The sequence below is a fragment of the Falco cherrug genome, chromosome 2 (genome assembly GCF_023634085.1).
Source record: "Falco cherrug isolate bFalChe1 chromosome 2, bFalChe1.pri, whole genome shotgun sequence".
Classification (NCBI taxonomy): domain Eukaryota; kingdom Metazoa; phylum Chordata; class Aves; order Falconiformes; family Falconidae; genus Falco; species Falco cherrug.
Window position 1 is genome coordinate 31,127,772 of NC_073698.1, and position 26,056 is coordinate 31,153,827.

The window sequence follows — 26,056 nt, forward strand, 5'->3', positions numbered from 1 at the left end:
TTATCTTGGAAAGAACCAAAGTGACTGAGCCAACAAAAAAGAAAATGTACACCCTTTGCAGATTACAATGCATTCAGATGCATGCACCGGAAGTTGAATGCATTTTGAAGTGCAAAAAATACTGGACAAACTTAAAAGGAGATAGTGACTCCACCGACCACCACAGTCAGTGGCAGAGAACATGCATGCATCAGGGACATCAGGAAAGAGCATTGGTAGTTGGTATAGCGATACAGGCACTTCATGCATTAAAGAACAGGATGCAAGGCACATGTAGCCTATCGCATGACTGTCATATAACACAGCAAGTATGGAGACCATGTTGTCTATACTCCTTCGGTAACTTAAGGACAAGTTCTTGCTACTTTAGGTACTTACACAAGCCTCATTTTTGGACATTCAAAGTCTCATTTTTGGACATCCAAAGTTGTGTATCTAAGTATATCAATCTTTAAAATATCAAAGCATCCTTATGAGGCTGTCATTCCTACAAGAAAAACTGAGAGCTCCCCTAGGTGATAAAGGAATTCAATTTTCAATAGAAAGTTAGATCCCTAGCCCCAGAGCAAACTCTTTCTTTCTGCATACAGTTCCCACAGCAATAGCCTGTGTCACTGGGTACCAAAGCAAAGGTCACTGAACACACAGAGCAAGATTTCAGGGTATTATCACACCCGAGGTAAGAGCCATAACCGAGTGAAACAGCCAGGTTGTTGGTTTTAGGTAAACTTTTCAAGGCTATCCTCTTTGGCTTATCCACTTAGTTTTAAACATACATCTCAGCAGAAATAGAAAAATACCTATATCCTCTCACTTCCTTTGGGGGGTGGGAATATTGCACGTCGGAAGAGCAGAGCAATACTGACACTCCCCTGACAGCCGCCTGCGACCACGCGCCTCTCGCTGTGCTGCGGCCCCAGGTGCTGAGGCCCAGGCCGCAGCCGCGGCTCGGTGTAACGCGGCGGGGGCTCCCAGCGCTCCCCAGGGCAGCCCCAGGCCCAGGCGGGTAAGGCCCTGCCGGAGCAGGCACGCAGGGCTTCCCGCGGCCCCTGCGCCTCAGCTCAGCAGCAGGGAAGCGCTCTCCGGCAGACAGCAAGCGGCTGGCGCTCAGGGCCAGCCCTCGCGGGGCAGCCTGCCCAGCCGCCCTACCTACGCCGCGCCCGGCGGGCCGCTTCCCAAGCTGCCGCTGCAGTAGGTGGATCCCTGGGAGGCGCTAACCCCTTTCCCTCCTCCCTCCCTCCCTCCCTTCCCGCCCGAGGAGGCGCCTATGCGCGGCGACGCCTTCCCTTGTCTCACTGGGGGGAGGACGAGCCGCGGCCCGCGGGGAAGGTAAGCTGCCGAGGAAGGGGATCGCTGGTGCCGCCGCCCCCCGCCCTGCGCGCTGGCGGAGCCCTGCCCGCCGCCCCGCTGAGGAGAGCGGCGGCCGGACCGTCGCGCGGGGTCTGGCCCCCGTTCCCGCCCCGCGCCAGCCGCTGACGGGGAAGGGGCGGGGAGCGCGGGCGGTGCTTCCCAGCCGGCGCCCGGCAGCGTTGGCTGCGGCCCTGCGGCGGGGCGGGGCGGGCCGGGCCGCCGGCGGCCTGCCGGGTGTGCCGGGCCCGGGGCCTGCGGCAGCCTGCGCGGGGGGGCCTGCGCTGTGGGGGCGAGGCCGAGGAGGCCGCCCGGCCTTAGGCTGCTCTTCGGTCACCCCGCCCGGGGCCATAGGCGGGGAAGGGCGCTGTCGCCTGCTCTGCTCGTGCTGCGTTCGCCTGGGGCGTCTTCCTCTGGCACCTGGTGTATAAATGGCTGATAACGCGGGGGTTGCAGCCTCTGGCGGCGAGTTAAATTTGCGTCGCATGGGAGAGCCCTGTCGGCAGGTGTGCGGGCCAGGCAGTGCCTTCGGTGCGCTCGGCCGGGTGGCCAGTTACGGCTTTAAGGATGAGAAAGAGTACTTGGGACACCAAGGGTTGTTCATGCGTGGGAGATGGGAAGGTTGCATTGTATTTCCTCATGGAGACGAAATTTCTAGCATTGGTGATGAAAAGAGAGGGCACAGTCAGCAAAGAGTTTACTGGAGATTATGAGTGGAGCAAGGTGTGCAGGCGGTGGTGGCCGTGCATCCTCAGCAGTGGTGGCTGTGCACCATCGGGAGCCGTGTGGGCTGCGCTTATGTTGAAGGATGTGAAAGTAGACGTGGTGTGAGGGAAACATGTAGAAATCATGACCCTGCTGGATGTGGGGTAGGAGAGCTAATACTGTCCAGGCATGAGAAATAAATGTGACAGAATGACACAGGATGTGAATGGTGTGATGGACTGTAAAGTAACAGGAAGAGATTGTGTGAATAAAAAACCCCTGAAGCATATCGTTGCTTAGAGAAAGCAAAATTTGAAGAGCTTTTGATGGTGTCTGCCGTAGACCACAAGAGTTGTATTTGGATAAGGATATTGCTTACTTAGAGGTACTCTCAGGGATTATGTCACAGGTGGATTTCTTTCTTAGATACAGGTAACAGCATCATTTGGGAAGGGCATAAAGAGATCGAGTTCTTACATACAACTGCTGTAAGCTTGCCAAGTAAGCACTGAATTGCTTCAGACTTGTTTTCAGTCGATACTGTGAAAAATTCTGAGGAGAGCCAGTTTATTCGTCAGCTTGTGATCTTGGATCTCATTTTTAATTAGATTAAATAAATAGGAATAAATTAGAGGACTAAACAGAGACAGGTTTGAAATTCCCAGTTTTAGAAGGGTTAACTTTGAAAAATCAAGAGGATTAATCAGCGATGTTAGTTGTACTGGAGTCCTGAGGGCCTTGGAAGCAGAGAAGGTATGAAGCTGTTTTATGCCAAAGGTAGAATCTATTTGGAATTTATATCAAAAAAAATGAGAAAGGTCTTTTGAAAAGAACTTTTACCCATCTCAAAAAGGATTCTGGGAATAAAGACTAGGAAAAGGATGGGTAAGCAAAGAAAAATATGAGAGAAAATGCAGCTGTAAACCAAAAATTGACAAAAAACATTTCTGGGTTAGTTATAGGCAGCTGTTTTTTAAAGCTTCTTTAATCATGTAAGTGAAAACAAGAATAGTGGTAAGACCACTGAGTGGTAAAGCTGAGGTAAAATAACCGTGATGCATATGGTCTGTTGCAGTTTGGTGGAAGCTACTGCAGCAGGTAGATTTAATACTAGATGCTTAAACTTGCACCACAAAGAATAACATTTTGTCTCTTAATTAATTTTTAAGAATTGGGAAACCTCTATGTGTTATGTCTAATCCAATGGTCTTGCCACTTAACATTGGTCAGTTCCAGTATCGGAAGGCTGTTAAATACATACCCAAATGGGCAGTTGTGCAGTCATTTAGTCACAGAGGAAATGGGTGAACTTTTCTTTCATATACACATTCTATTTGCTGTTGTAGTTCTCTCTTCTGTATCTTTCTATGCAGACAGCTATAACTATAAAAATTTAAACTATCAGAATTCTCAGCTCCAGGTATGTAATACCTGTTATGTGTGTATATCTTCATATTAGGTATGTGTTTATGTATATGCATTTGATGTATATACGTAGGTGAATTCTGACTTTGTGTCAGGGAAAGATTGCACCATCCTCCACCTGCCCAGGTGCTGCATTTTGGGTTCATGGTAAGTGCTCTCGCACGTGCCCAGTGTTCTAGGGAAGCATAAACTACAGCCAGATTCATGCTGGAACCGTGCTAGACGTTGTCTTGAAAAAACTCTTCTCTTGGTGACCCAACGTGTAGCCCTTTTAGCTGTAGGCAGGAGCCCTTATCATGGACAAAGGCCCCAATGTGCAGAAAGACCATGCTAAATGGAAGCAGGCAAGGAATGTAGAAAAGAAAGCCATGTGGTTTAGTAATGTCTGGGGGGGTTATTAGGATTTAGAATGTTTTAGAGGTTACATTTTATAAATTAAAGCTTTTAGTCTAAATGAGGCTACAATGACCTTCCTTGGACATCTAAGACAGTGTTAGAAGTGTAGAACCTTGAATATTTCTTCTTTAACAGCTAGAGCAGATTGTGAGGTCAAAGATCCATCAGCTAGACAGCTCAGTGTTTGGCTGGATCGGGTAACTGCAGACTGCTAACAATTTAGGCTAGGTGAGATCTCTTGAGAGGGGGCTTAACAAAATGCGTGCATTCTCATGCTGTTTTTCTCTTAAATGCAATATAGTAACTATGATTACATGGTAACAGAAGGGGTCTTTCCAGACATGCTCTTCCTGTGGCATTGAACTGATGTCCAGTCAGGCTCCCAAATGCGGGTGCAATGACACCTAATATGCAAAGCTTGTACATGGTTTATCCTGAACAATTTCATGGCCTGTTAGTGTTTCTTAAATTCTTAAAGCTTTAATATTTTCTGTACTAAGATTCTTTAAGTTTATACAAATGTAATAGTTATTACTTTCACATATTTATTGCATTATTTTGAATTATTTTGCTCTGTTACATTAACACTTTTTAAAAGCTCTTCTAAAAGGAAATCTTTGGAATACTTTTATTTCCCTAAAGCTGATTCCTTGAACTCTCATGTCAGAAGGTCAAAATGAAGAACAAGTACAAGTTTCAATTCTGCCAAATCATTTATATGGTAAATTAAATTTTATGTAGCATTTAAAATAAAGAAGAGCTAACGATTGTTCCAGTTGTGGTTTAGTATGTTTATGTGTATATATGGATTACAGGAACTGAAGTGTGTTTAGAGTTTGGCTAACAATTCAGCAAAGAGACAGCTTTTCAAGGTAATTTTCTGAAAATCTTGGATCAGCCACATTAAAAAATGTGAACAAATGTTTTTTGTCAGCATCTCAGGTTAGATTTAGATCACATTAGGTTAGATGTAGATAGAAGAATGACATTCTGTTCCCAAGAGACTGTCTAACAAAATGTTTGATTATTTTAACACACTTAAAGGTCTGGTGATAATGCTCATTATATTTTTTTCTTTTACTGCAGAAGTAAACTACTAATTATGTGAAAATGACTCCAGCGGCCTCCTATAATGCTTTTCAGCATTGAAGGTAGTTCTTGCATTGTTGCCATGATCCGAAACACTTGATTGCCTTCAAAAGGTATTTTTGCACTTGTAGAAAGAGGTATAAATATTTTTAAGTGAAAATATTTTTTGATTGACACCTCTTTATCAGGCTTTTTTAGCTGTTGACCTTGACATTTCAGTAGGTCTATTAGAGGCATAATTTTAGTGTAAACTTCATTACTATTTTCTGGTCTTTGTATTTCTGGCTTTCATTAGTTGTTTGTTATGTAGTTTCTCTTCCTTATTAGTTGTTGGTCACATTATTCAAAATCTTTGTGTTTTTTCAGTCAAGTAGTTGGATAGCCAAAGCTTTGACATTATTTTTTCAGGGTGACTGAAGGGCTTGTAGAATGAGAAAAGAATTTGAGATCTTTTTTTTTCTGCTGCTTTGAACATTTTTCCTCTGGTGGGTGACGATGCATTTTTTTTTTTTCAGTCACTTCTATTCTTGTTGCTTGCTGGTGAACAATACGCCATTCTACATCAATGATGATGATAGACAGCAGTTCTAAGGGGGACAAAACTAATTGGGATAAGAATTGGAGAAATAAAGAAACTTAATATGAGTAGTGTGTTATACTCATAGGACTTTTAGAACATCAACTATGATTTTTTTAAAATCAAATTAGTCAAATTTGTCTTGCTAACCCAAAACCCCAAGGTTGGTTTTTCTGGAGGTGAGGGAAGGGTGTCCCAGGAATCTACATATGATTTTTTCAAAGCATTTTTATCACTTAGGGCAGAAATTTCGCACCAGACCCTAACACTTACCTTTAAACCGTTGGAGAGTTGAAAAATCATGCCCTCTGTTTTCTTTCCTGTCTTCTCACTTCTTCCAAAATGTTTTTCCCTGATTGTATTTGCTCTTTATTGCAGACATGTTGAATCTGTATTGAAGGATGGTGCTAAGCAAGGGTAACGACACAGTGTTCTCACTGTCTTCCTTGCTTTTCTTGTGCCCATGTTTTCTTTTGTGTGTTGTTTGCATCTTATCCTTCACTGCTTTCATTTTTGGCAGCCAATTTCCTTTTGAGGCTGATGATGTTACTGAAATAAAGGCCTTTGCGAATAGGTTTCAAGCATGCAGCTCAACTACAGCATCCTGCCTATAGATGAACCTCTGAAAACTTCAGCTGAGGTCCATCCCTGGAGCCAACAAATGAAACTGGCTATCATGCAAAAGAGAGGTGGCATCTGACAGGATGTTTTCACTCAAGTTTTGTCTCTGGATATTGAGACAATAAAGCTGTTTTATCTCAGATAATTTCAATTAGAAATTTCTGTAGCAGTTACCTACCTTGCAAGGTCAAGGATTCACTCTTTCAGACTGTAAATACTCCAGCCTGTCAGAGTTTCTTGGATCTAGCCTCTAAACTGCATGTAGATTTGCTCTTGCAATTAGTAGGCAGCCAGTGGAACTTGCATCAGAAGAAAAGTCACAGTCTGGTGTGAGAAAGCAAGAAGGGAGGGAGAGGAGACTATGCTTTAGATGGAGTTTTAACAGTTTTTCAACCAACCATTTACTGTTTCTCGAGGTCTGCAATTTCTTGGTAATGGAAAATGCTGCATCAATGGAAGAATGAATGACAAGAGCTGAATTCTGTCAATTTATTTTCAGCACTGGATGGAATAGTGACATTTCACTGTACAAGAAGAAGGAAGATAATTATGAAAATAGTCTTCCTAGAAAGGGAGTGTGACCTGTTCAATAGGTATTAACTGTTAACAGTATTACTGGTCTGTCCTCTCCTGCTAGATCACTTGGACAAGTTGGCATCATTTCATTACTACTCTGCTAGGGAACTGCCGAGAAATCAAGAATATCGGAGAAGGTTAGGTTCCTTTTTTCCGTGATTTTTTTCCTCCTAACCTTTCCTAAGCCTGTGGTTAGACTCCTTGGGGAAGAAGCTCCAGACAGACCTTTGATTCAGCAGATGAGATTCATAAATGCTCAAATTAAGTGGGAGGAAATACCAAGTGGAGTTCTGGTTTTTGTTTGCTTGCCAAGTTCCTAGAGAGAGAGTGTCTAGGAGAATGTTTATATTTGAATGAGTCAGTGAACCTCTTTAAATATTTAGGATTAAATGGTTTTATACTGCTAATAGAACTTGGCTATTAAAACTAGTATTTGTGTTCCTTAATCTTATCTGTACGGCAGAAGCATACGTATATGCCTTACCCAGAGACATGTCATGGCTGGACTGAAACCAGGGTCAGAACTTTCAAATTCCAAGACCTAAACTCAGACTGCCAGAGTATGCTGTCCAGATTCTTAATTGTACTTGGATTTCAGACAAGAGATTTGTGAAGGTTTAATATAAATATTTTTGTATTAAAATGCTGTGCACTTCCTCAAGAAATGGATATTTACAACAATGAAGTTTTCTCCTTTTGATCTGTACTTTAGAATTTTTTTGGAAACACAGCTAGTGAAAATATATATGAAGTTTTAATACATTAGAAATATTTCATGCTTACCTTTTTTACTTTCTAAAGTAAGAATTACACTTTTTTAAGAAAAATGTGGCTAGCAATTCTTAGCAATTATACACATATTATAAAATTTAGTAGATGAACCTCAATAACTTGTCTGAAATAGCTAGGGTATGTTTTTCTTCTCTACCTGAAGTACTCAAATATACAGGGTTTTATCTTTTTAATTTTTGATTAAAATACTGTTTTTTCTTTGCTTTACTCTGTGTGTACAATTTTTATTTTTATGGAGGCAAAATTCCTATGAGTAGGCAGGTATGAACCATCACTAGTATTTTAAAGGTATACGGATAAGAATTATTTGTAGGCTTAATGATTTTATTTTTTGTGTGTCTGTCTGTATTTTCAGGATCCCAGGGTGAATATTTACTCTTAAATCAATTACAGGTTTTTAGAAAGAACACCTTTGCAGATGCAGATATGTGGCAATCAGTATGTACTTCTATTAGAATACGCGAGTTTGCATGGAAGAATAAATTGGTGTCATTTGAGCCATCCTATGTACTCCTACAGGGCTGCTTAGAAATAAGGTGTCTATGTTTGCATAACAGCCTGAAGAATGGAGTTGCAAGGTGATTTTCTGTAGGGGAATTGTAGAGGAGTTATAGAGAAATGAAGGCAGGTTAATTAACATTGATATTACACAGCTGTGGGCTGGCTTCAGGGGCGGTGGGTTGGCTGATGTGGATAAGGTGCAGCTGTCGCTGGTTCCTGCTAAGTAGTTAAATAGCAATAAGGGGTATGGAAGAAGACCTCTGGATGAAGAGAGATCTGGAGGAAGCAAAGAGAGTGCCCTGGATGTAGGAGAGGCAAGAAGCAGGGTGGGCTGGCCTGAAGAGGATGAAGAAACAACCTGGACAGTAGATGAACTGTTGAAACCCTGTGGGGGATTGGTGGCTGTGCCCGGGCGAGGTGTGGGAACTACTTATTGACGTTAACGTGGTATGTGGTGGTAAAAGCCTTGTTGCAGCTGGCTAGTTCTGGTAGTGCTGCAACAATTTTCTCTTAGTTATATATAAGATAAAACTTGTTATAACTTTCTGAATTGTGATGACGTATAAGTGATCTTTGGCCTTGAAAATTTAGGGCAGAACTGTCTGCATGTCTGTGGGACTCTGAAAAGTAGTGGGCTGGAGAACCTTTTGTTAGGTACCTGAGATGGTTAGATCATAATGTTATCTTTCTTTATGCTAACAAATAAACTGCTTTTTAAAGTCAAATTATGCTTTTGTCTAAACAGAAGCAATTGAATTGAAATATTGGAACTTGAAGAGTCATGGGTGTCAGTTATGTATCCAGTGGCTTGAGGAAGGAAATAACAGATTTCTACATTAATTTAATTTGGAAAATACACAGTTAGTAGTTATTCTCTTGGGGGCTGAGTGTAGGCTAAGGATGGCCAAGAAGTGGGTAACACAGGGGTCCTCAAACTTTTTAACCAGGGGGCCGGTGCATGGATGAAGTGGCAGGCAGTCATCTGCGGCTGCTTGGTTCCCCCCCCCCCCCCCCCCCGCCCCAACCCCTGGCTGGGGTGGGGGTGTGTGTGTAAATACCGGGGGCCGGATTGAGGACCCTGGGGGCCATATCCGGCCCGTGAGCCATAGTTTTAGGACCCCTGGGGTAACATATCAGCATTGCTAGTGAGTGCTGGAAATTGATGCTGCAAAATACTGGATAGCCTTGATAATCAGTTTCACAGTAGGACTCCTCAGGTATTTGAAATTAAATGTTTTGGAACTTCAGTAATACAGTTCTGGACAGGCTGTGCTCATGCCACAGGCCTTAATTGGGTGAGTTTTTTCTAGTTTAAATAGAGATAGTGTACACAAAATCAACTGGTTGCATTCTTGTTGTTTGAAAAAGTATGTTGAAGAAAATAAGAAAATTACAAATTGCTTAACAGCAAGAGCTTAACTGTTACCCTATATCCATTAAGTTCTAAAGCATGGTAAATGGCTGTGTGCCTTGTTGTTCTTAGCTGCTGCTCCAGCATGGCATGGATACCCTATAGGTCGCGTATCATATCTGCCAGCACCATTTGGTGTTGGGGATCCCCAAGGTCATCTCAGATAGCAGGAGGTGCTAATGTGTGGGCAACTGAATCGGCCCGTTAGCCTTTCCTAGTTAAAAGGGAATATAACTTAGCTTCAATTTATTTCCGTTTGGAAAGCCTTAAGCTCAAAGTCAACATGGACAAGAGAGTAGCTGGACTTCCACACGTGAGCTGAATTTATCATGTAATGTCTCAGACTAAGTGTATAAAATACAATGTGTGTATGTAGATTTGTGGGTTTTGTTAAAACATAAGCTTAACAGTGTGCGTGTTCAGTATAGTTAAGCTGCAGCAATTGTTTGGATTTTATTTAAATAAATAAATTTTTGTTTATTCAGTAAATTAAGTTATTTTTTAAAAATAATTAACATCTATAATATTTAAATCATATTAATTTCACATATTCTATATTCTTGGCCTAGGTCTTAAGACATGAAGTCTTACGTAAGAGGCATGTTTAGTAGTAAGTTAGTTTTATAAAGCTACATTTGATACTTCTTTTACTGTGGTATTCCTCTGAAAAGTAACTAAGTAAAATGGTACCTTCTTGTTTGTTGGATGTTATTCTGCCTGTAGTCAGAATTTTGCAGACATTTAATTTTACATGAAACATAAACAGATTTTTAACCTTGGCTGAACCAGTGTACCTTAAAGAAAATTATTATGTACAACTTTCTCACTTGTTGAGTAAAAGAAGCTTGCACAGCTTCAGAGCTGTTTACTCATTTTTGCAGTTTTACTGAAAATGGAGTTGCATGGCTTTATGTTAGGAACTAATTTAAGGATAGTAGAGTCGTGCATATTTTATTTGTGAAGAAACATCTGATCTGAAAATCTGTTTCTATTGATAATGCATGTCATAAAAATTATACAAGTCATTTGCAGGGTTGGCAATATTTTCTGAAGCAGAGTGATTATTTTAACAATTTTAAGTAAACCTGAAAAGACCCAAATGTTTTTCTAACATTGCTTCTCAGAATGGAACTGGAATAAGGGCATTTGAAGGCTTAAGCCAGAAATGGAAAGCTCTGACGCATGTGCTTTTCTTCACTGAAAGAAACGTCTTGAAAAATTATGTCAGCAAGGTTCTAAATTTATTCTTCCTGCAATAAAAAGACATTGGAGTATTGTGTTTAATGAAACTTCTTCCTTTCCAATCGCACTGATTAATTTTGTTACTTGTTTTAAAAAAAAAAGTTTTGTCCAAAATTTCTTATGTAAGTAAGAATACAGAAGAGCAGAGTCTTAACTGATCACTGTACATTGAATATAAAACCAAAGTTAAGTGAGCTTTGTGTGTGTTGTTTTCTCCCTCATGGATGCAAATAGTTCTGGCTTAATATTGTGTATTGTTAGCGTTGTTGCAGCATTATGATATGGTTATTTTAACCAGCTCTCTTTCTCTGCAGGGGGACACAAGCACAAATCCATATGGAGGATGAATCTCCTCCTCCTCAAGGAGTCGGTGTTAAGGTCAGCGTGTGAATTTGTATTGAGAGTTCTGTACTGCTCTACTCAAAAGGAAGAAGTTTGGTTCCATTTTGCAGTACCTTAGTATTTGCTAGTAGCTCTTAAGATAAACAGAAAACTAAAGCTATAGGTAGAAAAATGATACTGGCAAATGAAATGTTGCTTATATGAGTCACAGAATATTAGAAGAACATTATATTCATTTTAATTAAGTTGAATTGCTCATTTGGCTTAAAAAGCTAGTTTAATTTAGCATAAAGTTCCAAAGTTACATCTTCCAGCCTAATGTTTCAACAACATAAACTTGTTAGAATAACTTTTGTAGCATAATTTGTGGCAAAAACTTCCTCCCATTTTTCCTTTTTATTTTCTTTAAACACTCTGTGTATAAAACTTAATGAAACATCATTCAGATGTTGAGCTTAATGATGATGCCTTTTAAGGTGGTCTGTGTGACAAATAACTGAATAACAAGCTTCCAAATGGTCAAATGAACTGTAGAAGTTTTAGATTCCTTAAGGCATAACTGATACACATTTGGGATAGGTAGATGGACCGTATGAAATCTCAGATTCTGGTCTATCTTTCATGACATTGTGCAATGCAATGAGAGAACTGATCACTTATGAGACATAAATATTGGCAGGCTGATAGTTCAATCTGTTTTTCATATTTTGGGGACAATATATAATGGAGAAAATCTTGAAAGGTGAGAGAATATCTCTTACATTGACTGTTGCTGGTAATTCCAGACAGGATTTAATGGATATTCTTTGGTGTGATAATGTTTATTTCTTTTGTTTAAAAAAAGTCAGTATCAGAAGTGTTTCCTTGGGTGCTTTTTATAATAGTAGTTTGGGTTTTTTCCTTCAGTGTATTATTTTAGTGTTAAGAAATGTTACAGTTTGGGGGGTTTTAGCCTGCTAATTATAGAAGTAGAATATGAGTGCTTTGTAGAAGGAAGTTACAGGAAAAACCTATTCTATTTAAGATGAATGGGTTCTGACCTACTGTACACTCAGAATTTAGAGCCCTTATATTAAAGAAACTAATATATTATTTCAGTAAGGGAATCTGTATAACTGAAGGACACACTGATTGTGGTTTTGAACCTCAGGCTTCGTCAGTCTTGAGCAAAAGCAGGATGCAGTTTTGTTGGTGCAATTGAAAGAGTGATCAGTGATGCTTTCAGCATTCATTGTTATATTTTTAAAATCCTCCATAGAATTAATGCTAACCTTCTGACATAAAACAAATTGTGCTGCAAACAGCAGATGAATGAAGCCTGATTCCATGTGGATTCGTGTCCTTTGTCTCTTATAACCCTGTGGTGTCATGAAGGACAGCATTTGCTAGGATAGCTTGGACCTAATTGCTTACTGACTTATCAAATAACATACATGTCTGATTATCCAGCTGCCTACTGCCAAATAGGTGGTGTTAGCAGAATCTTACTTTCCTTCCACTTACAAATCTGGCAGAAATTGCTCAGTTACTTGGTGTGAGGAGGTGGGGAAAGAACTGGTGTGATCAAACCCACAACTTTAGTGAAGATGACCAACACTTCTTGCCCTTTCTCAGAAATACATTATGAAGGAATGTGTGATTAACAGATATTTGTTTAACGATTTTAGTTCAGGATTAATTCAGGGTTTACCACTGTAGTTTCAAATGTTATCTATGTTTCTGTGTACTTTTTTGTATTAAGTGATACTAATCAAAAAAGCAATACTCTTCTGACCAGCATAACATGCTTCAGACTCCAAATTAGAATTTATTTGCATCTTTGTTTCAGTCAGAGGTAGAAAAAATAAGGTTCTGTAACAGATCATTTTGCAAGTCTGGTACTTGCTAGAAGTAAACCAGGAACGTTACATGGTAGGCTACATAATGCCTGTGATAGGCAAAAGCTGTTCTTACTTACCTTCTGATCTGGCAAGTAATGCCGCTTTTCTTTCACATTCAGAGCCATTTTAATTTCAGTAAAAAAAATTTGATGCATGCTCTGTGCAAAATTTGCCATTAAATTTTGGTACTGCAACATTTTTCTGATTTGTGTATAATAAAGCGGTAGAAATGTTGCATAAGATCCAGACATTAGCTTGACTAGTTTTAATGTCTGGAGAGACTTATTATTCTTTCTCTTTAACTATAAACTTGTAATTTGTGCTTGGATAAGCTGGAAAATGTTCAATTATCTTTTTTTTTTAATAATATGGCTACTTACATAAAATGCAGATATTCTTAGGAAGTTCCCAAAGATTCAAGAATTGTTGAAACACAAGTAAATTTCAGAAGTAAAGGAGAAAGGAAAAAGTTTCTCAAGTTTTCTCAGGTTTCCATTTTCAATGTTAAAAAAAGAAAGTGTATATTTCTCAAAGATACGTGTATCCTTGGGCAGATTTTTTTATGGTTTCATCTTTTAACGGGAATTTTAGTATTGGAGAAAAAGACAAATTAATTTCAAGTTTTGAATGTATGCCTTACAGTTTATGTTAGAATCCTGTACATTGAATTCTGTAAACTAGCAGTTAAGTTGTATGAATGCAGTGAAAATACAACCTCACCATTTAATCTTATAAGGTACTTTTCTCCATGCATATAGATACTTTTTTTCTGGATCAGGATATAGTTTATTTTAATGGCTTCCCTTCTAGAATTAAAACACTGGTTTGTGGTTGAAAAAGTAGAATTTTTTTTCCTTTTTACTGTGCAAAGGTATACATTTCTTACTGTTTAGGTATTTTATATAATTTTTCATAATATCAGGTCTTGGAGGCAACATTATTGTCAGCCCTGAAGATGCTGGATGTTGGGAAATGGCCCATTTTTTCTCTCTGTTCCCAAGAAGAGCTCAAGTTAATTCGTCAAGCCTGTGTGTTTGGCAATGCTGGTAATGAAGTGTTGTATGCAACTGAAAATGATGAGGTAATTGTCCAAGAATGTGTACGAACATGACATATTTAGTCATTTATGTATCAAGTTATTCTGAAAGCCAGTACTATGATAGTATATCTAAAAAAAGTTGCATGCAAAAATGTCTGATTGTTTTGATTGCTACTAAAATATTTTCAATTCAAATAAATGGCTTCCTACCACAGTCAGAGCATAAAGAGAAGGTGGTGTTAGACATTTCTTCAAGGTGCATAGTGACAGGAGAAGAGGCTGAGTCAGCATTAGGGAAAAAAAAATTACTGTGAGTGGCTAAATCCTGGAGGGGTTGTGAGATCTTTTTCCTTGGAGGTATTCAAGACTCTACTGGACATAGCCTTGAGTCAACTAATCTCGTTAGACCTTTGTGGAGCTGGGGGTTGGTTTAGTTGACCTTTAGAGAAGGTCCTCTATTCCAATCTAAATTATGATTCTGTGGTTCTTTTATAACAGGTTTTTGTGCTTGGCATGAACTGCAGTGGGTGTTTGGGAACAGGTGACATGCAGAGCACTATTGAACCAAGGAGGTTAGATACTCTGTGTGGCAAAAAGATAGCCTGTCTGAGTTATGGAAGTGGCCCACATGTTGTTCTTGCTACAGAAGGTAAAGTATGATCTGAATATTGCTTTTCCAGATAATCCACTTTACTTAATCCAGCAGGTGTGAAAGGTCTGTGCTGGTAATATGAGAGAATTGGGATAGACGTTCTGGGCTATCAAGTCCAACATATTTTCATTGGTGAATGTGATGTGTCAGCTAGTTCTGTTATAGCTAGTTCTTTTCAAAAGTTTTTCAGGCTCTCCTTTAATCTTGTTGCCACTTTGGGAAGGTTTTAATTTTTACTTTGCAGTTTGGAACTTTTGATTGCTTTTGAAATGCATCAGTGGCTATGTTATCCCCCTATGTTCTTGTGCCGATGTTGTCCTTTTGCTAAAATGTATCTTTTCCCTCCTGTACCTCCTTTTGGATGTGCCTAAAAGACCAGTTATATCACCTCTCAGCCTTTTGTTTTCACTTGTCTTATTGACACACCGTTATCCACATCATGCTAGTGGCCCTTCTGTTCATAATTAAGCACATTATTTTCGAAGACAAATGACTAATACTGTGTTCCCAGTGAGATTCTGTTAGTCTGATGATGTTAACATTTGTCTCTTTCTCCATTAATGAGAATAAATCTTTTTGAGTAGTCTAAATTAGATGATGAAGGGTAGGTGAGAGAAATTATAAATGTGTGACTGTTCTTTATATTCAATTACATTCCACTGTTTTCTCCAGTCTTCAGGGTGGGCCATTCTGAATGCTTTTTATATATCTATCTACATTCTTCTGAGCTTTGTTGCTGGCAGATCTCACTGACACTCGTACTCCTTACCCAGATAATAAAGTACTGCGAAAGAACAGGCCCAGGACTAGTCCTTGAGGATTTTTACTTGTAACGCCATTCACATGAATAACTTCCATTCAGCACAGCCTTTTTTAACCCACCTTTCAGACAGGCATTATGTATTTCACAATTCTTGTGTTAATTACTATAATTTCCAGTTTATATTGTATATTTCTATGTGGCTGTTTCACTTGTTTACTGAAATTTATATTCTCACGTTGGGAAGGAAGGGAAGGTTGTTTGCTTTTGACAGGATAAAGTAATTAATCTAACCTGTTACTGTAGACCAGAAATACTGGCTTAATGTAGCATGTTTTGCTGTGAAACGTCAATTTCACTCAGCTCCATGCTCATGTACCTTCTGAGCATGCAGTTCCAGCTAGCCTTACCGTCTGTGGTCCCAACCCAGGAGCACTTTAATGCGGATAACCTCATCTAACCACAATTATAGATCTTGATACAGATGCACACTTTGTAGTTCTGAGGGAATCCTTCTTCAGGATAAGGAGATCCTGGTAATCTCCTTAGAAATTGGATGGATTTGTATGTCAAACCTAGCTCTCATACAATAATTGTATGATTTAGGTTTAGAAAATTAAGATAATGCTCATAATAGACAAGATGAGTTCAGGACAGCTATTCATCATCCTGCACAACTGTGACTAGAGGACACTTGATTTAAAACGGGTGAAAGTGAGTACGAAAAGGTGTTAGCTTCATGGATAACAACAGAACCAGAAGTACCTGGTAATATCTGTACTCTAGTGATTGTAAATGCTTGGGAACTACAAAAAGTGACCAGGCTTATGTTTCTCTTGAACAGCAGCTTTTTTCTATTGCCAGTTGGAGACAGAATTTTGCATTAGGAGGACCGTTGGTCTAACCCAGTCAGACATTTCTCGCATTCCTAATTTTACTAGCATGTTTCTCACAATAAAGGACGTGAATAGTACATTTGAATAACAAGTAAATAATGTTATGTTTATTAATACGTAATAGGATTTTTTTCTCACAAGCATCCTCGTGCATATTGTCAAGGAGGGAAGCTTGTTATTTGAATTTTCCAAAGCGGGAAACAGTGCCAACATGTAGACAAGAAATTGTGATTGATCGTCAGTAACAAAGAAATTGAAATGGGGACACTTGACTGTCATTTCATCCTTTTCTCTTCTGTATTGCACTATCTCCTTTCTTTTAACTACATGATTTCCTTTACTAAGATTATGGTGATACTATCCTTTGGGATTTGTGGTCCATGCTATGCAAAGGTAGCATTAGCAAGTCAATGCACTTGAGCATCAAAGGGCGCGCATATATATATACACACATACACGCTTAAATATGTATATTGTTATTGAATTTGACTTTTCAATTGGGAAAATTTTATTTTAGAAGGAGAAGTGTATACGTGGGGTCATAATGCTTATAGTCAGCTGGGCAATGGCACAACAAATCATGGTTTCATCCCCTGTCAAGTCTCTACTAACCTGGTGAACAAGAAAGTCATTGAAGTTGCCTGTGGCTCTCATCATTCTATGGTGTTAACATCTGATGGAGAGGTGAGAATAGCTGGAATTAATCTTTTCTTTTTTTTTTTTTTCCTCCTTCTCTTCATGAAACTCATGTGTGTGAGAAACAGGAAACTATTGTGTACCTAGAACATTAGACCTTGCTTCTTGCTAGCCCTGCAGTGCTGATGCAACACAAATGTTTGATAAAAATGGAAAACCTGTTAAGGTCTAGCTGCTTTGAAGTGCATGCAGAACATTGATTTTTGTAACACATCTGCTTGGAATAATCAATTATAATTTCTTTACAGAGGGCAGGTAGTTCCTTCCTATGCTATACTATACTGTAGATGCTTTAATGGCATTAAAGCTGACAATAATATAAATCACATTCATCTAAGGAGTTCTGCCCACCAAAGTAAAAAGTTTTCTGTCATTTACTTCAAAGTGCCATTTGTGTCCAGTTAGCTATTCGGGTTCTAGAAAACTAGCAATGGACTCTTCCAGCATAAACGTAGCTGTCATGTTGCCTCATACCTTTAATTGGAGGAACAGAAAAGAATGGTATAGTTATATAAAATTGAGTTGCATATTTTTGAAAGAAACAATTAAACTGTAAACCTGCATTTCTTCCTAGATCTTCAAAAGGATAAATCTGCTTGAACTCAAAATGTTTTTTTATGCATATAACTTTTTTCCTCTCTTACATATGTATTTTGAACTGTATATTATGTAGCATTCTTTTATGACAATTCTCTTACACCAGGTATACACATGGGGTTATAATAACTCAGGGCAAGTTGGATCTGGTTCAACAGCTAATCAACCAATTCCTCGAAGAGTTACCAACTGTCTACAAAATAAAATAGTAGTTAATATAGCTTGTGGACAGATGTGCTCTATGGCTGTGGTGGAAAATGGAGAGGTAAGAAATTTTAAGTGTATTTTCTGACTTAATTTTATTTGATGTAGATTATTTCAGATCTGTCAGTAATGAGCTACTACTCAAAAAGGAAGTGTACCATTTCAGACTCCCTCAAATCTACCTGCTTATACTGCTTGTAAAACCCCTTGTCATGAATAGTCCTGCACATTCTGACATATTTAAGCACATCTTCCTATCCATGCTGATTATGGTTTCTCCTTTAGAAAGGAGGTAGAGTGAAACAGGGAAAATTATTCACTAAAATTTGGTTTAGGGCTTTTTGGTTTATGAGATTACTCATAAAATTCAGCAGCTGTTTCTATTTATCAGCTATTGAAGTTGGCTTTGAGTTGAAGGAATTCAAGTATCAAATTTCAGGTTTACTTGAAAATACAATTCTGAGGTAAAAATAGCATTGTGAAGGTCAGGAGAGTTTTATAAATTTGGGGATTAAATCACATCAAATCTATATATGTATACTTTCCATTTCATGCTAGCTTCATGTTCTCATATGTAAAAATAGTTACATTTGTATCAGAAACTTACTGATTTTTAGAGCTGGTATTATATTCTAGCAAAAATGAAAGTGCCGATTAATAAGTCATCCTACTGCTGTCTTTAGCATTCATAGAAACATAAAATACATAGGTAGCGAAGTGAATATTCAAACAGAAACTAGAATATTAAGTGTCAAGAGTGTGAGAATAATCTGAATGCTATTTTAATTTTCAGTGCTCATATGCACACTTTGTCAAGAGAAAGCAGAAAATAAAAGTACATTGCATATATTTGTTCTGCTGCAGTACCCTTTGAATCCCTCTAGTACTTTATCGTTGCAAAGATACAAAGAGGTTGTTGTGTTCTTGGTTTAGTTCATGTAAACTGAAGATTTTGGGCAGCCTACATCCTCTCTAGCTCCATTACTCCAAGCATTTCAGTTTAGACCTAAGTAGCTATTGACTACAGTAGAACATATGTCACTTAAGAAAGGGAAGTACTGAAGCCTGATAATTTATGTTCAGCGTAAAGCTATCAACAGCCTGCTCAATCAAACTGTTGTTCATAGCTTCCAGTTTATATTTGGTTTGGTGTGTTTTCTTTTCTGTTAGAGGATTTTTGAATGAGAAATTAGCTCTTTGAAAAAGAGTATTCATGCTGAATTTGCTCTGTGCTGGGAAACAGCCACATGAATCACTTATTTTATACTCTTCTTATTAAAATGTTGTAGTCTTACATAATCTAACTCTTAAAAAGCAACACGAATATGAAAGTTTAGAATTTTAGATGAGCATGCAGTTGGTATTTTAAACAGAAACAGCATTCACAATTTGCAGTACAGAACAACATGCACATATGTATGTGTATATATATAGGTATGTTTGTATATATGGTTTTTTGTGTATCTACGTATGTAGTACAGATCCTAGAGGTGTGGGGATGGAAAGTATTAAGGAAAATTATCATTGTAACTCTGAAATAGTTACATTGCTTTCAAAAGGAGTAGATAGTAGCAAGCAGTTAAACTCCTTGTTTCTGTTTTTCAGGTCTATGTCTGGGGTTACAATGGCAATGGCCAGCTTGGGCTGGGCAGCAGTGGCAATCAGCCAACACCATGCCGAATAGCAGCTTTGCAAGGCATTCGTGTACAGCGGGTATGTGTGTGATGCTCCATGTCAAACCTTTTATGAGAAAATATGCTAAGGCATATTCTAAAGTTAAAGGAAACAGGTCTTTATTTAAAGGGCCATTAATCAGAATAAAAACATGTATCTTAAAATGGACCTCTTGTCAGTAGGGGAGGAGCTGTGGCCCTGTGGAGTTCAGTGGGAATTTTGCCATTGGCTTCAATGAGGTCAGGATTTTACTGAAAGAGGATGAGGCCATTAGAAATGTTAGGTCTTTTTTTTTCTCCTGTGAAACTTAACAGGGGTTTTGTTTGTTTGGGTTTGTTTTTTTTTTATTTTAGTTAATAAGAAAGCCTTTGTTAACCCCATTCTTCATTTAACCCCCGTTGTCTTTTCTGGGAAAATGCTGCAGTTTAGCATTTTGTCTTTCTGGCAGACTGAGTATCACTTTTAGAATTGCAGTCCAGCCACAGTGACTAAGTTGTATTTGGAGTCTGAAGAAATTGTCTCCAACTGCTTTTGGTCAACAGTTGGTATGATTCTATGGTTAGTCTTGATCTTGGGTGGTTATTACACTTTACCAAATAGCCTGCCTACAGTGTAACTAGCGAACTGATAACCTGTTTTGACTGATAAGAAATATTTAAAGTAACTGTAGAACTTTTCAGTTCAGTTTTTAATTGATTTATCCAAAATAGAGGATACTGTCAGGAAAATGACACATTCTGCTAGAAAACATAGGGTTTGTAACCGGGTGAAAATTTACAGGACTAATTTGAACTTTGGATTTATAGACTTTGGATTTAGGGGAAGTCTTGGATTTTATAAATCTTTTAAAATAAACTCATTTAATGATAGTTTTACATTCAGTTCATACAAACAGTAGCTTTGCTGGTAACAGTCGGTGTTGGAGAGTAACATAATAAAGGGAATATTATTTTTCCCCTGTATTTATTGTCCTGTTTAGAGAGTGAGTGCACCGGTAGGTTTGACTTGGATCCTATTTCTATCCACTTCATTTGCTTGATACTGATTAATACCAAGTTGTATACCTCCAATCAGTGAATAACTTCAGGATTTATCTCATCTAAGCACATCATATGCTTCATGGATGTCAGTGGACTACATGTACTTACAGTATATCTGCTTTACAGATTGTTCAAAACTAGCACACATCTTCATATAATGTGAATTGATAGCCATCTAGCTATAATGTTATATTAATTCATGCAAAGCAAGAGTGTTGCTGGTAATTTTGCCATTGTGTTATCTGTATGTGCAGCATGTGCTGCATATATAGGTCGTAAAGTGAATATTCAAGCAACCTTGTGTGGGGTGCCTGAGGAGGCAGCTCAGCAGGACCGAGTGGGTTTCCACAAGAAGGTATGAGCTGACAGTTGTGTACTGCCATCAAGATGGAGAGTTTCATTTCTTCCCTCTTTCATGACTGGCTGCTCCTGTTGATCACCTTGTGTGGGCACTGGTGGTCCTCAGGCTCAGCTGTGGAGAGTTTTCTTCCAATGATGTAACTCATCTCAGCAGAGGGTCCACTGGAGCTGGCACAGGGAGCGGACAGTTCTGGGTGGCTGGCAGTCAGGGAGTAGAGGAGCAGACAGGGAGACCTCACCTGTTTTTACAGGCCTGTAAGCTATTCATGTGGAGCAGTTGCCCATAGAGCAAGGTCGATACAAGACTGTCTGCCTCTTTCTGCATGCTGTTCATATTTGTCATATAGTTTTCTTTCTTCCTCGATTTCTAGCTATTCCTTTGCTGTACTCTTGAGATGATCTGGCAGGGTTCCTCACTGGTACCTTTTTTCCTCAAAGTCACCTCATCTGCTTTGCTTCCCTTTTTAATGAATGTTTCTCTATTTGTAATTATTTTTAATTTTTACACTGATATAGAATCAATAACATTAATGTATAGCATAACATGTAACTATCTGTTATGTATTAACTTACTGTTACATAAAAATGAGATTGTTCTTTTTATTATTCCTTATAGGTTGCCTGTGGCTATGCACATACATTAGTGCTAACAGATGAAGGTCAGATATATGCCTGGGGAGCCAATTCATATGGCCAGTTAGGTACTGGGAATAAAAGTAACCAGTCTTATCCTACAACAGTTATGGTGGATAAGGACAGGTAATGCTTACAGTCTTGCAGTCAGACATTAGTTGTCATACTCTCAGAAGAGCTACAGAAAAATTATGGCATTTTTAATCTGTTTTTTGGAAGAAATGGCCTATAATTTTTTGTAGTAGTTCTTCTGCTAAATGTGAATGGAATTTTCAGTGAAAGTGCTTGAATCTGCCCCATATAACCACCCTTGTGAAAGAGAAACTGAATGTTCTGAGCCTGAATGTGCTATTTTCTGCTTCGTCTCACACCGTACTTTATAGGCCTTAATTGCAGTTTCTCTTCAGTGGTGTAGTTTCATTGTTTGAAGTCAACGATAAAAGCTTTATTGTTTCTGAATATAAATTGACTTTTAGTATGCTACTTTCCACAAGAAGTACACACAGAAAAAGTAAAATTGGACACCTGGAATTTGTGTTATTTCTGCTGTTAAGTCCAGCTCATAACCCAGGAGAAAAAGAGAGTTCTTGGTATTGTTGCCTGAAAATTAAGCTTAGATTTTTCAGAAGTTAAATATTTTCCAGTAAGGCCTTGATGGTTAGTGGGTGGTTATTTCTATTGCTAATGTAAAGCTGTGTATATATGTGGCCAGAAATTTGAATCTGTTCCTTACTACTAAGGTCTTGATTTTGGCTTTCTGTTGTGAATGATAAGAAAAGTGAGATATTCCTCTTAAACTTATCTCTGTGTACAGTACTGTAAGAGGTAACTCACTCCGGTGATGAGACATGACCTGTTTTTAAGGTTTTGATTTCTTTTTGTGTTTGTGCTTTTGCTTAAAATGTAGCTGTTTTTTTGGTTTTTTTCCAGAATTTTGGCTGCAGTTAAAATGTTACCATATTTTAATACAGGTTTTAATGTTGTTGTGACTTTCCCTTTTGTTGGCCAGAATATGTATTCCTGGTGTCGGTGAGAATATTACACTCACTACAGCCTGCAAGATTTGTACGTACAGCTTTAAGCAAGTTGCTTCCCAGCCGTTTTCCCCAGACAGCTGGGGAAACAAGTAAACAAGCAGTAGTTCATGCTGTAAAACAGTGGATTGTGTAATGTTGTACACGGTGTAAGTTTTGAAATCCTAAATGAACTTTTGGATTAGCAAGATAGCCTAACGTAGCTGAAATACACTTAGAAACAGCTTTTAGTGCTGTTTGGTTCTGATTTTTTTATTTTCAAAATGAAAGTCTGTTAAACATCAGTAATAGTAATTGTGTGAATAATTACATTCTTTTAATTAAAAGTATGTTTAAATTGTTGGTTTATAACTGTTACCGATAAGCAAGCAGGAAAAAGTTTTTCATTAACTTTCAATTATAAGCCAAAATGCAAATTCCCTTTTTTTTTTTAAATGTCTCCTCATTTCCTCTTCCATCTTCTCCAAGTTCCTGTTCTCTACAGCTTAATGCAGCCACTCACCTCACTGCTTAGCACCACCAAGGACGTTCAGAGTCTTGAAACTCAGCTGTGTTTGAGGGAGCTAAGGGGCTCATTAGAGCATGTGCTGCAGCAGATACAGTGCTCTGCTGCAACAGTGTCTTACCACTCCCAAGATGCTTTTTCATTGAGAAACGTTGAGCACGTGCCACTTGAAGGAACATTGATAGCCCTTTTAATTTTGCTACGTATGATAAGAAAACATTCTTGCAATTGGAAATGCATGCTTACAACTGTTTTGCAACAGAGGAAGACAGGAGGTAGTGAGCTTCACTTCTGAGAGTGACTTGCCTTTTTCTTTGTTTGCTTGTAAATTCAGAGTTACAGAGATTGCGGCCTGCCACTCTGCTCACACATCAGCTGCCAAGACCCAGAGCGGCCAGGTGTACATGTGGGGCCAATGCCGTGGGCAGTCAGTGATCCTTCCCCACCTCACTCACTTTGCCTGCACTGATGATGTGTTTGCTTGCTTTGCTACTCCTGCAGTTATGTGGCGTCTGCTGTCAGTAGGTGAGCTTAAAAGTATTTTTTTTTTTGTTCTGACATCTTCTAAATAGAATCATTAGTACATAAAACAGTTGCGTGTATTGGAAGTCTAATCTTAATTTCTTGCAAAAATATACACTGGGAAGCATAATCATAATCATATGTTACATATGTGTAATTGGCAATATGGAATTGTAAAAATTGCGAAGGCCTGATGGCAGTGCTAAACAATTGTTTTATTGATGTAGTTCATTTCTGTGGGGAAATGCCTTGGGTTTGGGGAGGTTTCTTTTTTTGTATAACCACTGAATGTTGCTGTGAAGTGGCCATGGGTGGAGAAACTGAGTTTAAATTGGGAGACTTGAGGGAGCCATGCAGAACATTTAGGAACCCTGCAGCTTTCCTTGATGCCCTTTAGTAGACAACTGAGAAATGAGGGAGCCAAATTCCCGTGTTCAGAACTGGCCACAGGCACTTAGTCTCATCACAAGTGATCATGACCTGCACTTCTGAAGAGACAGGTTGCTGGATCTCGGATATTTGATTAACATTAAGGTTTGTCTTGCTGGTCTTGACTAAAAAGTGTTAAGTATATAGCACTAATGGAGAGCTCATTCCTCAGCCTCAAATTCAATTCTGTATGGGTTGCTACTTAAGTTACTGGCTTTGCTGACCTAATCAAAGGTGAGATTCTTGGGGTTGTTTGTAGGTATCATCTGGGAGCCTATGCTAAATGCTGGAATGAAGCAACTTGTAATTTGTAGTTTGAGCTGTACTGAGTCCATCATGCTTCTATTCCACTTCTGTACTGCCTTTGCAATAGCTTTTGTGTTGCTGTATGCTTTTGTCTGACCATTGTAGAACACTTGTTTCCTCCCTTGGTGTTTTCTGGATACCAAGGTAAGGAAATTCTGTTAATAGTATTTGTATTTCATCTTTGAGAGACTAGACAATTAAATGGAGAATCCTGTTGTCAGGAAACTGCTTCACCAGAATTCATGTTTTAGGGCACAGTCTGAAGACCCACATAGGTTGAGGCACTTGTGCTTTCTAGGGTGTCTTGTTCAGAACTGTAAGATATATGTTTGATAACTGTGGAAATTCTTAATATTCCTAATATTTGCCTACTACTAGATCAGATGTAAATTGTGTTACTGCATTAAAATCTCAGGCAATGAGGTTGTTCATTCCATGTAAATATGTGTGTGTTGTTGTCAGTTCCACATAAGAGTATCTGTAGTATATTATTCAGAATTTTCTTCCATAAGAACTGGGTATTTTTATGAAGGAAATGGGACATTATTAGTATATGTAGCTTAATAACAAATTCAGTTACATGTATCCTACATACATTAGCAGGGTTCTGGGGTTATTCAGCTTCCATTTCTTCTTGCCCTGTTAAAATAGTACTTCATACTATAAGAATTTCCTTTCTACTTTTTCTCTTGCCTCTTGTTCTCAGTTTAGTGCAGAGTATTAAGGAATTTTTCAAAGGAGAGTGGAGGAAGACGGGAAGCAAAAACCACATCATTCCTTATTTCGTTCCTCACAGAGGAGATAACTGCTTAAGTGTGACAGACTGTGTTACAGTTTTTCAGTACTCCTTTCTGCAAATTCACCTTTTCTTATCTTCTACAAATGCTATTTTAGGTCAGAAATGCTAGGTTAGCTAAGAATCCTGAGTGTTATTATATATGCTCATTCATGTAATTACCACCTTTGTGCTGAAGATTCCAGGTAAACCATTTATTATAATAAGCATATTGCTCATTAATACTCATAGATATTCACTCAGTTCAACACCACATGGTTAAGACTACATTTATGACTATTTCCCAGCCCATCTTTTATCCTCACCTTCATTGTCACTGTGAATAATGCACTCTGCCTCCCTGCACTGCTTCACATCTTGGGACTTGTTTTTGACTGTAGTAGCTCCTTTTGTTTTTGTTTTTTTTGACCTTGACTTCTTGGTCCCTTTGGAAATAATGTTGCAACACTGTAGCAACATTGTACCAAAGCACAAGGTGAATCCTTACAGGAGGAAAACGTTATTTTATTTTTAAACAAAACTCATTTCAGATGCACTTTCATACCCACGTTCTGATATGTGCCAAGTGGTTTGTCCAGCATCCTGGCACTGAAAAATGTGTTCAGGTGGTCTGAGCAGAGTTCCTTGTGATGACACAGGACAAAGGATGCTGGCTGTCAGGCCCTCATCATGTCTTCTGGATTCATTTTAGTTAGGTGACTCTCTGCTGGTTTCAGATGTGCCTTTTTGCACGCTCTAGGGGCTGAGAGTGACTAGTCTCTTCATCCTGTCCCACCTTGGCAAGGCGTCAAGACTGACTCACTGATGTTTGTCTCCTGATCTACATGTGGTTAGAATCATCAGGCAGCTGCATCCTGGGATCTTAACATCTGGTGAACTAGGTGCTGTGGACATCTGTCACACTTACAGCCCTTCTGTCTGTCTGGCACTTCCCCATCTATGCATTCACATTCGTTCTGTTTGTGGCAGTTCTAACATTTCTATTACAATTCTTAGTACCGGGTGCTAA

At 38.8% G+C, this 26,056-nt stretch overlaps 1 protein-coding gene across 21 annotated transcripts in view; it reads left to right on the plus strand.

The window, feature by feature from the left end:
• The first annotated feature begins 1,187 nt into the window (after positions 1–1,187).
• LOC102051563 (RCC1 and BTB domain-containing protein 2) overlaps positions 1,188–26,056 on the plus strand; it is a 34,494-nt gene continuing 9,625 nt past the window's right edge. Inside the window, exons 1-11 of one of the 21 annotated variants that reach the window (XM_055701859.1) lie at positions 1,188–1,329; positions 4,960–5,024; positions 6,660–6,753; positions 10,997–11,060; positions 13,827–13,985; positions 14,442–14,592; positions 16,769–16,935; positions 17,651–17,809; positions 19,354–19,461; positions 21,439–21,581; positions 23,329–23,519. In XM_055701859.1, the coding sequence (XP_055557834.1) occupies positions 5,006–5,024; positions 6,660–6,753; positions 10,997–11,060; positions 13,827–13,985; positions 14,442–14,592; positions 16,769–16,935; positions 17,651–17,809; positions 19,354–19,461; positions 21,439–21,581; positions 23,329–23,519 (1,255 nt within the window). In that variant the 5' untranslated portion in view covers positions 1,188–1,329; positions 4,960–5,005. The other 20 variants (XM_055701863.1, XM_055701861.1, XM_055701871.1 and 17 more) reach the window with 20 other exon arrangements.